At 33.1% G+C, this 14,281-nt stretch overlaps 1 protein-coding gene across 1 annotated transcript; it reads right to left on the bottom strand.

Annotated features, from left to right (window-relative positions):
- Positions 1-2,045: 2,045 nt before the first annotated feature.
- LOC148276826 (prion-like-(Q/N-rich) domain-bearing protein 25) lies at positions 2,046-13,986 on the bottom strand (the record flags this gene model as incomplete). Its single annotated transcript, XM_088233698.1, has 6 exons — positions 2,046-3,589; positions 5,720-5,886; positions 7,170-7,306; positions 8,077-8,209; positions 10,967-11,107; positions 13,843-13,986. Coding segments are annotated over 6 exons (884 nt in total), but the record flags the coding sequence as incomplete, so codon positions are not given.
- Between the last annotated feature and the right edge of the window lie 295 nt (positions 13,987-14,281).

Genomic DNA, 14,281 nt, shown 5'->3' on the forward strand with positions numbered 1-14,281 from the left:
CTGAATCCATTCCTTCATTCATTTTTTTAACTATGGCCTTTAGAAAGTCAATGTATCTTTTGGCAGTGGCTTCATTTTTTACTACATCCTCTGGGTTTTCAAAAATTTGGCCGTATTGTGCGCACATTTGTATGCAGTTTAACCTCTCAGCGTCAAACATAGGACAATCGTGTAATATGTGGAGGACGTCCTGAGAGCTGAGTCCATCGCAAGGGCAGCAATCGTTATCTCTTTTTTTAAATCTATGAAGATATTTCCGAAAAGCACCATGACCTGAAAGCATTTAAGTTAGCTCGTAAGTCCAGAAGATGTTAGAGCGCTTGCCCCCTACCTAATAGCCCGATACTTTAAGGATCTGGACTCAGAGGAGGATATTTAGAAAATAAGAACACTCACAGATATATCTCAATAGCCCAGCTCAAGACCTAGACTTGGAGGGTGATAATTAACTTATGTGGACCCGTCAAAATAAATATTCACACTGTGAATTTAAGCATCACACCTCTTTTATTTCTATGATAAAAAAACTTATCTGACTCTAGGTTTCTTTGTAAATCTCCACATTTATACTCCTAATTTAGATAGCTTTAAGTTAGAGATCTCACTTACACAACATTCAGACTCTTTTACGCTTTACGTACTCCACTCTTCACACTCCCAAAGTGAAATTCGATGGAAAAACAGATTTGTTGAACAATCTACCATTTAAATATACTAAAACTATTTAATATATTTTTACAAAAATCAAATAAATATGAATATCAATTAAAAAGAATCTTAGAAGTACCTAAGTAGAGGAATACTATATTAAATTTACAAAAAGAATGTTAGATTTTATAGCTCTACCATGTTTTGCCTATAAATGCTTCACAAATTATTTATCTGCATGTTATCATTTATAATCAATAATTTGACAAAGAGATTTCTAAATGGCACAATCCATACTTTTTTTATTGGTTGATCTAACCTATTTCAAATCCATTTCTTCCCCATCTGTAAGATGCAATTTGTCACTTAATTTATAAAAACTTCACGCAAAGTCATTTTAGCAACCCTCAAAGAAACTATTTTATCTCAAGCTATTTAACATAATATATTCCAGACACCTTTATATTATTGACTTTGGAAAAACTACAAATGACACAACATAAGTAACCAAGGATTTAATATTTAGAAAAAGCAAGTTTAGTTTGATTAAATATATACCAATCTAGAATGCATCAGTAGTAAAGAAAAACATTTTAACCTCACATTTTTAATTCTAAATTTTACATACATGTATTGTAATGATATGTTTGACACATTCTTATCATGACAGAAAAAAATGCTATTTATCGCAAGTTGTATGCAGAGCTGGGCGGTAAACAGAGAGTACAATATTTCTATACAGTCCACTCCATTCTACATATCTGTTGTCGTGTACAAAAAACAAAAGGTATTGAGCTGAATAAACATTTTATTGAAAATTGATATTTATGTTATAATTTTTACTTTTCAAAGAAAATCAGTCAAAACGAAATGCCAGTACTCCTATATGGGTGCGAATCTTGGCACCTTACCAAATCTCAAAACACCAAACTTCTGAGTTTTGAGAGTAAATGCTTGAGAAGAATGTTAGATATAAGGTGTTTCAATTTACTAACATTGAAGTCCGAGAACGGAGGCAGCAGCCTCCTATAACGAGCGTCTTGAGGATGCAGCGGTGGACCTGGCTTGGACATGTGCCGCGCATGCCTCAAGAGAACCTAAACCCTAGTTGCTTTTTCTTTAAACTTGTGGGGGCACGCTGTCCTGGAAGGTTGTCGATGATGATCTTTCGACTTTATTCAGCGGAACTAAGGGGCGCTGGATTGACGTGGGAAGAGGCGAGAGTGCTGGCTAGTGATAGGGTCTCAAAATCTTAAGATTTTGAAATAATACATTTGCTTTCACTTTTCATTATGTTGTATCCCAACTCAACACAGTGCTTTTAGTCTCATGGAGTATGGGATACGTTCTGTAATATATCTGTACCTCAGATAAGTACTTTTGAAATCAATAAAATATTTTTGTATTATATTACTGATTGCGTGATAATGGTTTATACGGTTCTGCGTGTGAAACAGAACTAGAACTCTGGATGAATGTTTTCTACTCAATGGATAATCTTAAGTAAAAACCGGGGAAAGGAAATTGAGCGGAGATTAGCCCGCGTCATAGTGCAGCAGTTGGCACATTTGCTTCCCATTCTTCAGATCCCGGGTTTGATTCCCCGCAAAATCGACATGAATCTTTAGATATGCAAAAATATCTTCCTTTTAAAATGTTGATGTTCTCAAAAATCGCTTTTGTTCGTTAGTTTATCCTCATTTAGAATATTCCTCAGTTATTTGATCCCTACTATGATCAATATGTTTCTTTTTTGGGTGATACCGTGTGTGTTGGATTTGTTTCAGCTACCATTGCAGGAGCCGTCTTCAGGATAAACTGTGTAACCTGAAGATAGCTCCTGCAATGGTAGCCGAATCATCGGAACAAAAAACACCCAAAAAAGAAACATATTGATAACAGTGACCGTGAAAACCTTACCTATTTCCCAACTATGATGTTCACATTAAAAATATTAAAACAATTCATCACATTTTAAGAATACGCTGAAACTAATGAAAAAAAATTCTTAGCTATAAGATCGTTCAAAGAAATCTGATCACGTAGCTTAGTTTAAATTTTTAATTTATCCTTCGATGATCCGTTTTTACTCTTCTTTACTCAGAACTCTGCATTAGTATTGTTTATTTTGGTAATAATTTGTCTTCCTTCATTCTATCATTGAAAATACTTAGAATGAAACAATCTTCTAATTTTTCCTTCTCAATTCATGACACGTTCTTTAAATATTTACTTTAAACGTATTTTGTAAATTCTAATTTCGGTTTCCCCGTTAGATTTGTTTTTTCTGCTATATATTTTGTTGTTTGAAGCAACTCCTCCGGTTAATTCCTTTACATGAACCACTGAACTTCCTGGTTGTTAAAACAGTGACAGCTCTGAAATTGATAGAGTATATATTATATTTTGAGCGTTTTTTTATCAATTTAATACTTCATAAGAATACATTATATAATTATTTAATTGACAACGTACTCCTTACTGGGAAAAACTGGTTATTTCCTTTAAATGCCGGTAGGAAATCAATGACGATAATAATGGATAACGCTTAAATGTCATAAACTTAGACCAAATACATTTTAGATGTACATACTCCTTATATGACCTTAATCATAACTCAAAATATTCTAAAACGGATTAATTTGATTGGTTGGGTAGAAGTCTTTTTAACACACATCATCTCTACACCGTCAATTTGATTGAAACATTCTCTTTGACATTACATATTGAATGTGTTATTTTTCTTGACCGTGTATATGATTTTGATGCGGCTCCGTCATCATGAACACAGAGGGCGAATCAAGGTGAAGGCGGTCAGCACGCCGAATACCACTGCAACGCTGGTCATGTATGTAGACGCAGAGTTCTTAGGATCGCATCCTGTGCAGGTGCATATTCCTCGAACGCACTGACCTGGCTCATTGGAATCTGTGAGGCATTCCTGTGAACAAAATAAGATGGTGTGAAATTCATATTCCAAGCACCCACTTAGAGATTTTACACGCTAAATCAAAAAATATTATTACTAAACTTAACATACGGCAAAATTTATATTTGAATCACTAACTTTGCGGTTATTCATTATAATAAAATAAATACTCACTTACAGATTCAAAAACTATTCTTACTCAAATGAAAGACATACCAATAATACAAAACATACAAATAATATAATCACTAGATCCTTAACACAAAGACAACTTAAACGAATACAAACTAATACCACTTTCAGACAAAGGAATTTTGAGTATTATGCAATTAAAATCTACAACCTACTTCCACTGTCTATTAAAACAATTTAAAACGAGAAAATGTTTTAAAAAAGCTGTAAAAAAATTGATAGTGAAGGTGGGTAGAAGTAAAATGGATTGTCCCATTCGGCCAGACCAATATTGAATCACCTGCTTCACAAACATATAATTTATATTATGCTTTTGTTCTTGTATTGTGCATTTTATATTATAAAAGATGTGGGTATACAGAAATTAAATATAAACATAAATACGTAGTGTTTCAAACTGTCATAACATTTTGTAATTTCTCTCTGTATATTAAGACACCTTTGTTTATTCTCACATGTAAAAAAATTTAAAAAGTTTATTGTTAAGTGTTTTTGGCCAAATTATTTTTATCATTTATTATTGTTTATGATGTGAAAAAAATTAATAAATAAATAAAAATAAAACAATTTTGTTCTTAACCCCTTATTTTTTATCATTTAACCTACATTCTACACAACTAATAATAAAGGAACATTGTTAAAAAAACTCAAAGATGAAGTCTCTAAATATAATAAATCTGGCATATACCAATTAAATTGTAATGATCAACATTGGAAAAATTAAAAGAAACTATAATATTAGAGTAAAGGAACACTTAAGGTACCTAAATAATAATTATTATTCTGAATTCGCAAACCATCAGATAGAAAATAAACAATGTCAATGATGACACTAAATTAAAAGTTCTTCATGTTGAAAATATAATATTAAATTTAGACAACTTGGAAATCTAATTTTTTATTTTAACTTGGCTTCTATTTTTCTGAATAAATCTGTTTTTAGTTCAGTAAACTTTTTGTCTTTAAATTTCATGAACTTCTGCTCTGTGGAATTTGATATTGTTGACATTATTTATTGGTGGTTTTTCTTTATAACCAAGTTACTTTATAACTAGTCTATGGTCTCTTTAAAGAATATTTATCTGTGAATATTGGGTAGTAAGCAAATCAATGTGACAATACTTACAGCACAAAGTCTAAGATGTCAGATCCTAAGATTGAGAACTGTCATTTAGAAACGCACAATTTCACAACAACTTTTATATTTACACAAAGAAAGAACGTTCAGGAATCTAACAATGTTGCACTAAATATATACAAGACACTTTAAGTAGTATTTATTTCATTTTGATTAGCCACATCTATAAAGTCAACTGTGCAATTCTCAGGTTGGTTTATAATTATTTGGCAGAGCTGGTCTTATAAATAAATGAAGAACACCGGAACAGATTGTTAGGTGCTAAAGCGGCCAAACTTCTTTTTATAAAATATAACTTACCACATATAATATAACTTTAATTTTGAATTAATTTCATTAAAAATTGTATTTGTAAAAAAACATACTTTTTTCATTTTCACTTCTGCTTCCGTTATGACACTTCTGTTGCATCACTAATAAAAATGACTGAATTAAAAATTAACTACTTTAAAACGGCATAGGTTCATGTGAACACGTGTTATCAACAACCAATCAATTATAGCCTTACAGCAGATTTCAGATTTCCAGGTAGCTGTGCTTTTCGATATTCAGCGTGTTTTGGCGGGTTCGAGGTTCTACTTTTGAGTTTCAGGAAAACAAGTTCTGCAATTGTGTAAGCCTAAAAGCTCCTTATATTTTAAGATGTAAATTGTATAGTAAATTGTGTTTGCCAGTAAGGATGACAACCGGAAGTATCTAATTTTTTTATAGAATTTTATTTGCTGTCAGACGTGGGGCTTTTTTAAGACTTCTTCTTTACATACAATAAAGTGCCAAGATTCGTGCTTGGAAAGGAAACAACCATTTTTTACCTGATTCCCTGTGCATTTTTGTCCCGAAAACTTGGAAATGATGCAGCCAGTTCCAACCATATGGAAGCCCCACTGACACCGACATTGCTGGTCGATGCAAGACGTTCCATTGAGGGTGGTAGAGCATTGAGCCTCTATCTCACAAGGATCGTATAGTGCCGTAGCCGCTGCAACATAAAACGAAAATTAAAAATACATCATCACGATCATCCCCTTTCCACACCCAGAGGTGCATAGGGCACTGCATTTGTAAACCAATGTAGCATAGTTCGACCATCTGTTATATCAAGATAAGGTAAACAACACTCTTCAGAGGTACTGTTATGGCTCTTCTCAAGGGGGAAGAGAAGTTTTCTTATTGTAAATTTTATTTTTTTGGATGCAACTACAATTTATTTATTTCACATAAACACCCGGAGGGTTACAAGTATGGTACATAAATAAAATATCTGTACCACAGAGGCAGACGGATTCAAATTCAGACTTTGATGAAATGACATTTCGATATTCGTATCCAGTTTATGATCAAGTCCATTGATTTTGAAGAAATGTAAGTCTTCTAATGAAAAAAGCAATGTATTAAGATACTGAAAATACAAATGAATGCTATAAATTATTAGAAATCACTTAGAGAAAGTAGATTCTTTAGGCTTTGGTTGAACCTTTGACCTTTGGATTTGCAACTTTCTGCCTCTGAGGTACAGATATATAAAGTAAGAAATAAAATAAAGCATTTGGTACATTTTAATACCTATAACTAGTAAGAATATAAAGGTGACATGAAATACACAAATATTGTACAACATTTAAATAAATTAATGTATCCAGTAAGAAAAACAAAAAGTGTTGCTTCACACTGATGATTAAACTGTTACTAGAACGAAGAAATAGCCCATACTGTAATAGAGGTTGGAAGAGCTCTCTCAAATAAACAGGCGAAGTGGGATTATTCAAAATATTGTGAAGAAGTGATAGAATGTGAATGTTTCTTCTATGCCTGATACTGAACCATTGTAGTTGCGTGCAGTATTCAGTTATGTGGAGTCAAATTTGCAAAGAATAAAGATATAACGTATACAAACATTCTGCAATCGTTTTAACTTATCAAGCAGTTCAGAATTACCATATGGATTACATACATCTGCATAATCAAGGAGTGACTGTGGATTAATGTTAGCTTAAATTAATTGGCAAGAAATTCTGCAATCTTTTAAGTGAGTGTAAACTGCAATAAAGTTTACGCTATCTTCGTTAACCTGGTCTTGCCACCCTAAATGCATGAAAATATCTATGTTTTTGACTGAAGTCGTGAATGGAGTTTCTGTGCCATTTATTTTGAAAGGAGGGAGTGTGGGAAAATCCACTTCGGAATACATTCATTGTTTAATACAATTTGAGTTTTTATAGGATTTATGCTAAGTCTCTGCTTAATACTATTTTTTTAAATAACCTTTTAAACAGCGATCTTCATCTGGATGCAACACATGTCCATCCTTGCAACGACACACGGAACTGCATCTCGTGTTCTCTCCGGTACAATGCTCATCATCTTCACATTTGTCCCCCAACATGGCATCCTTCAAGCATCTGGAAAATTGAGATAATTAACACTTAGTGGAGTGGGACAGTGGTAATGGATAGAGGTGCAATGTTCTCTTTTCCACTCTGAGGAGCCAAAAATAGACAACATTTGACACAGGAACAAAGACTGATCCATAAATAAAAGTGAAATGGGAAGATTGCGAGAGCGGAAAACATTGCAATTAAGTTTCTGATTTCATATTTTTAATATGACAGTGTTTTAAAAAACTGCGACTGCCATGCCAAAGTTCATTGAGTCAAATTGTTATTGTTTTGGCTCTTATCAATACAAAATACATTTTGCAAAAATATTACATCTTTTTCTTGGAAAATTCAAGTGCCTAAATTGTTGCAAACTTGTAACAATTTATAAGAAGAATTTCTTTTATAATTCCTATTTTTAATAACTGTTTAATTTCATATCTATGCAACTTTGTAGAATGCTTTTTTGACATCCGCTACTGACAGCTTGCCCACCACGTACCAAATACCGCATCTGGAGATTTAAGTCTCCTTGGCGGTGCCCACATACATAAAAAAAATTGTTTGTTGCCAAACAATAAATGCTGCCCAAAAGAGCTCTCTGTAATCTGATAGCCTTGAAAGAGGAAAAAGGACAAAACCACAAGACGCGTTCAGAAGATTGTTTAAATTATCCACAGCAGCACGAAAAGGAATAAACAATATTAAAAATAAATGCCAACAATAACAACTACAGGAGGCGGGCTTGGTGTGCTATTTCTGGATAACATATGAATAATTATGCGATGCCCTACCTGGTGCCTCCATCTCTTGGACTGTGCAGCAAATTGCATTGGCAAAGTCCTCGAACGCAGTAAACCTGGTTGCTGAAGGACTCATCTGGCCCGAGGTAACAGTTTTGCGTCACCATGCATCGCTGACCAATTACTGGAAAAATCAAAATTGTGTTCCATTATTACCCAAGTGCTTTTTTAGTACTCCGTTCTACTAAGAACTACACAAAAAATTGTGTTCTTAGAATCAGAGTGTTCACAATAACGGTTTTGTATTGTATTTTTATTTAGTCCTAAAATAATAATGCAGTTCAGAAACTATTCAATTTAAGCAAACCGTCCTCATAATTTAAATAAAACGTAAGTCACCAAATGATAACTTTACAAGAGACAACAAAAACTTCATAAATCAGTAGTTTTGTTTGAAAATTTGATGTATTTTTTTGACTAAATATTTTGTTTTCAAAGTATACATGATTTTTAAGTATTTTATCCAAACAAATATAAACATACAACATTAAAAATATACATTTTTGCTAGCGTTAGTACCCCTGAATTTTTAAATTTAATTAAAATAGTTATACATTTTTCAATTTTCATATTTTTACTAAAACTAAAATGCTACCAGGCCACTTTCTGTAGCGTGTTGGTGGAGATTATATTTATACTAACTTTTATAATATTATGTACATTTATAAAAACAATGAATAACATATATAATTAACATCCGGAAAGATTATAATATACATGTATATACAAATAAAAATAATAGTTTTTTTCCTTCATTTATTTTTTCAATACAAGAAAATATATGGAAAATTAAAATATTTACACATAAGCTACTATTCATATATAAACTTTTGATCGAGTAGCCACTCTCTTATTTTGCTCTTGTTACATTGTGAGTTAAAATTTAAGTTCTTTCGGCAATAAATTAAAAATGCTAGGAGCTAAATATTTGAGAGTTCTATTACCATACTTATTACATACTTTTGGTACTACCAAGTCATCATTATACGTGAAGCGTGTATTATGGTTATGTTTGAGAGGAATTTTAAATGTATTACTATTAAATTATTCTAAAATAATGCAAAGCCATAGTAATCCTCAATGTTATGCTTTACATCATAAAAGGAGCCTCATCCTCAGGGGACCTCTGATTAAACCCGAGGATGTTAAAGAGATCGACCCCTGCCTAATAGCCTGATACTTGGATGGATCTGGGCTTGGAGTGGGAGATTTAACAAAATGTAAACTCTCGCCTTCCACACAGTAGCCAGGCTTTTTATAGACCTGGGCTTGGAATCTAGAACTATTCACAGGGACCCGTCTCAATAGATCTTCACAGGTTGCAGTGACGTCAGGAGCTTGCATAGCACTGACCTCCACAACTAAGAATAAGCATAATTTTTTTAATGAAAATTTTATGCTACCCAGATTTGAATGAACTGTACATGGTTAGGCTTAGGTACTTTCTCAGAGTAATAACGCACTCCCGCTTATAGAGATGCCATTTCGCTGTATTGAAATTTTTGGTTCGGTTTAACAACAGGCGTGTAATGGTTGCATTCATCACTGTGCTTGGCTTTTGCTCATAAACAACTTGAAAATTTCAAAATTATAAATAAAAACAAAAAATTATACAAACATATATTGGAATCACCCTGCAATAATAAAATGTACATTAGGTAAGTATTCCTTTTAAGGAAATAAGTACATGGTTTTATTGAAAAGTAATTATAATGTAAATTAATACAATTTGGCAATTCTCGACCTGAGTACCTCGTTCGGTGCAATCGTTTTGGTGCAAACTGCAGCTAGCATGGTGATTAATAATCCTTGAACGGTTTTTGTGCATATGGGTGGCTCTATAAGCAGTAACGCATTATTTATTTATTTATTATCATATTATATACATAAAATTATACATTTATACAATGTTGCTTTGATTATCTAAATAGGGTTATTTACCCCCCCGTTCTAAGCCAGTCAAAATATATATATATCTATAAAAAACAGTAATCAATACATAGCAAAATAAATAAAGGTATTAAACATAGTGACAAACATAGTTAAATGCATAGTTTACAAAACATAATAAAAAATTATTTTTTTTTTATTGTTTTTTTGCACCACTACAGTGGTGAATTACATTACAGAACACCCGGGCTTGAGAAAAATCACATTTATTTTTTTTGTGTTCTCACCGGGAATCGAACCCGGAACCTACCGTGCGTGAGTCAAGCGTCTTGACCACTACACCATGGATCCAGGCAAAAACATAGTAAAAAATGCATTAAATAATATGGTAAAAACGTATTTAAAAACCGTGTGTGTATTTGCGAATTTATTTATTTATTTATTATTTCACGTTTTACATAAAACTTTTTTTTTAAATATGAATACCTCACTGGGCACAACCCGTGTCGAGGCATTCATTTACATGATTTAATATATTAGACTTACAGTGTCTAAAAAATATATATAAAATACATAAAAAATATTACATATTCACATTTAAATCCACACAGATATATATACATATATAATAGTAAGAGAGAAAAAGAAAAAAATAATTAAAAAGAAAAAGAAAAAGAAAACAACATTATATTATTAGTACAGCTCACACATTTAACTACTGTGCAGACATTAGGTCAAGTAACAAGCTACTGTCAGCTCCAGGTGGCCCAACATCCGCACAAATACCAAATATACGAGTATATGACATTATAATATGTCAATGTTTATATTTACAAAAAAAAGCTACAATGAAGTAGGTATGTTGTTTTATCATACTACCAATCAAATTATTTAGAAAACAGTAATAATATTTTGTCAATAACGTATATTTATCTTTCTCGCCAGTTAAAACAAGTGCTAAAAATCCAAATAATTTTGTTTTTTGTCTTACTTGCAGTCTCGTAACACCGTCCATCATCAAAATGAGTCCCTTCCTTGCACTGACAGACTCCATCCTTGCAGATGGAATTTAAAGACAAACGAGGCTGACATTGAAGAGACAGCTGGCAGGAGTCACCGAGAGCTTTCGCCTCTGAAATTGTACAAAAATAATTATTTACTTGCAGGGAACAAGCCAAGTTACAAGCCGGCCCTTCAGGGCTCATCTAATCAGCAACTCCAGGCCTCATTCCATACATTTTCGTTTGAAATGGAGCATGGAGGGCTAACACCTGAGTAGTGTTGGGAAAGGGAGGAAATTTCGGCTGTCGACCTTTATAAGAACTTCTCTGCACTTGCTTAATGAAGAGAAAACCACAAAAAACTCATTCAAAATTCATATGTGTGACAGATAAGTTTTTCATCATCATCATTCCATGTCCGCTCCCTAGATGGAACGTATGGTATCTACAAAGAGCCTCCATGCATCTCCATCGACTACTAACTCCTTTGCGTCCTCCCAAGTCAGGTTCTCGTCCCAAAGTTCTGATATAAACTGCCGACGAACAGTAAGCAGTGGACGTCCAGAACGTCGAGAACCCGATACCTTGTAAAGTAGACAAGCGTGGTTAAAGCTCTCAGGAGGCATCCGCAGTATATGGCCTAGCCAACCGTATCACCTCCGCTTAACGACAATTGTCACCAGAGTTTGATGCGTCGGTTCTCTTATTACTTTATTCCTCACAAAGTCAAACTACTTCAGAAAAGTTAGCTCTTAAAAAGTAAGCGTACTACTACTACCATCACACCATTTCTCCGTAGGGACGGCAGAGAGAATGGACTGCCACACACGTCTATCCTGGCATATATTCCTAGCTTCTTCCACATCCATACATCCTGTCATACATGCCCTTCGGTTTTGTCTGCTTTTGACATGACCAGACTTAAGATTTTGATTTATCTGATCATGCCACGTCTTCCTTGGTCGTCCTCGTCTCACGTCGGCGTTTATTTTCGCTATATATATACTTGTTTTACCATTCTTTCGTCGTCCATTCGTTCTGCATGACCAAACCATCTCAGAGACCCTTTTTTAATCTTATCAATTATATATAGTAATCGTATTTGCCTTAAAATAAGTTTTTCTTGTGTTTTCCAAAAGCATGTTTTATATTCGTTTTTAATGATTTTGTGAACGAATATCATTGTATTGAAGGGTTTTCTTTGTTTACAATATGTAAGTACTTTGAATGAATTAAACACTGACTTTACACTTGTGTATCTGTTATTTTTTTCTCTCGGAATCATTCTTGGGGCTTTGTTTTGTAACATGGCAAATTTGTTTCAAATTTGTCGTGGTTTGATAGGATAATATGCTACTGCGGTGATTGGAGAGTGGTTCAGTGATTGTGTTGTAGGTCATTTTGCACGAACCCTTATCATCAAGTCTTCTGGTTCTTCACAAAATTGAAAATGTTCTGTTCTTTGCAATTTTCTTCGTTATAACCTTAGTGTTGTGATGAAATGTAAGTTTCAAGTGTATATAGTTTATAACTGTTGAAAATTAGTATATTAAAGTTAGAGATAAGTTAATATTAGGACATTAATTTATTACAATGTTTGTACTATTTTAAGACCAATTAAAAAAAACAGAAAAAGAAGCCGGTTTATTAGTAGGCATCAGCAGGCGTTGAGTTTCACTTGAAGAGATGACGACATTTTGAGTCCTGTTATAATTTATTGTTCTTATTACCTGTCCTATTCTAATTGAGTAAAAATATTCCTTTCGACTGTGATCTCCGTATTTGCCTCTGTCCATTAATACGGTATTATCACTCGGGAGGAATATCGGATTTAACCTACTCTACAAATAAAAGACTTTTTAAAGATTCTCTTAGTGTTTATATAAACCCTTATAATAAATATTTTCATTCATTATTTTCGTTTCGAAAATAAGGTTTTCGGAAACGATCGTTTCGTAAATTGGTAATAAATTTTGTCACAGAAGTTCACGAGTAATGCATTCATTTTAATGTTGGTAATGCCACAGGCCACAGATAGAAATATATGGAGAGTTGTCTATGCATATTATCTTAAGCCCCCCCCCTTATCCACTCCACACTCCAGTTCCAGGCACTGACAGATGAAAGTGAAAACGGATTACATCTTACATCTCGAATTTATTTTATTATTTTATGGTTTTCAACCTCTCTAAATATTAATTTATTGTTTATTTATTTTTATTTTTTTAAATTTATTTAATTTTACAATACGCCCAAGGGGCATTTACAAAAAATATACGGGTAAATACAAAACATAGTGCGTTGAATTATCAATTTATCATGAAAATTATAATTCACAACTCGTGGCGTTTGATAAGTGACAGGACGCCGAAAATGTAAACAAACGACACATAGAAAAGGGAAGCTATTTACTCTATAAAATCCATAGACATTGATGAAAACAATCTGATGACGTCACAAAACATCCGAAGACGTCATATTTGATGACGTCACGAATTGTTTGTTTTTGGCACCATTCAAATGACTAGAACTTAATACTTTATATCTCCCTTATTTCTTAACAGATTTTAATATGAATAGTACCGATCGGCTTGTTATTTTTTAGATTAATTTATTAGCTAATAAATTACTTTTTTTTATAATTGCCCATTATCATCTTCCAACCACCTCATTAATCTGCATAGAGTTTGTATTCTTTAGGAACAATTATTCAACTTTCCTCCAGCTTACGGAGAGTTTCCCAGGACTATAACAACTGCAGGTAGTTGGTGGGTTTTTGGATCCCTTCAATCGCTTTACTTTTTACCAAAATTAACTACGTCTTTTTAATAATTTCCTCCTATATTAAATGTGTTCATTGCATTACCTCTGATACATTCCCTATGAGTGGCGTTGTAAAGGTGGAGAATATAATCTTCCTTACAGACGCAGTACCCCCGGTCCTCGAAGTTCCGACAGAATGCATTATCCGGGCAGTCGCTGTCTCTTTGGCAGACGTTGCCTAATTTTCCTGTAACATTTACAATATATATATTATATTCACACATTTGGCAAACTTTGTCTACTGTTGTATTTTAAAATTTTAGTAATGTTTTTTTCACCAAACAGACCAGGATGCCCATTAAAATCGGTTTGTTAGAGAACAGAACACCCTGGCTTAAGAAAATGCACATTGAATGTTTGTGATCTCACCAGGAATCGAACCTGGAAGCTTTCGTGCAAGAAATAAGCGACTAAAGTCTCAGCCATTATTCCTATTTTCTTTCAACATTTGCAAAAGATTTTTCATATTCATATTTTTTCCA

This window comes from Micrasema longulum, unplaced genomic scaffold (assembly GCF_059751315.1).
Source record: "Micrasema longulum isolate JH-2025_06_02 unplaced genomic scaffold, ASM5975131v1 h1tg001140l, whole genome shotgun sequence".
NCBI classification, from domain to species: domain Eukaryota; kingdom Metazoa; phylum Arthropoda; class Insecta; order Trichoptera; family Brachycentridae; genus Micrasema; species Micrasema longulum.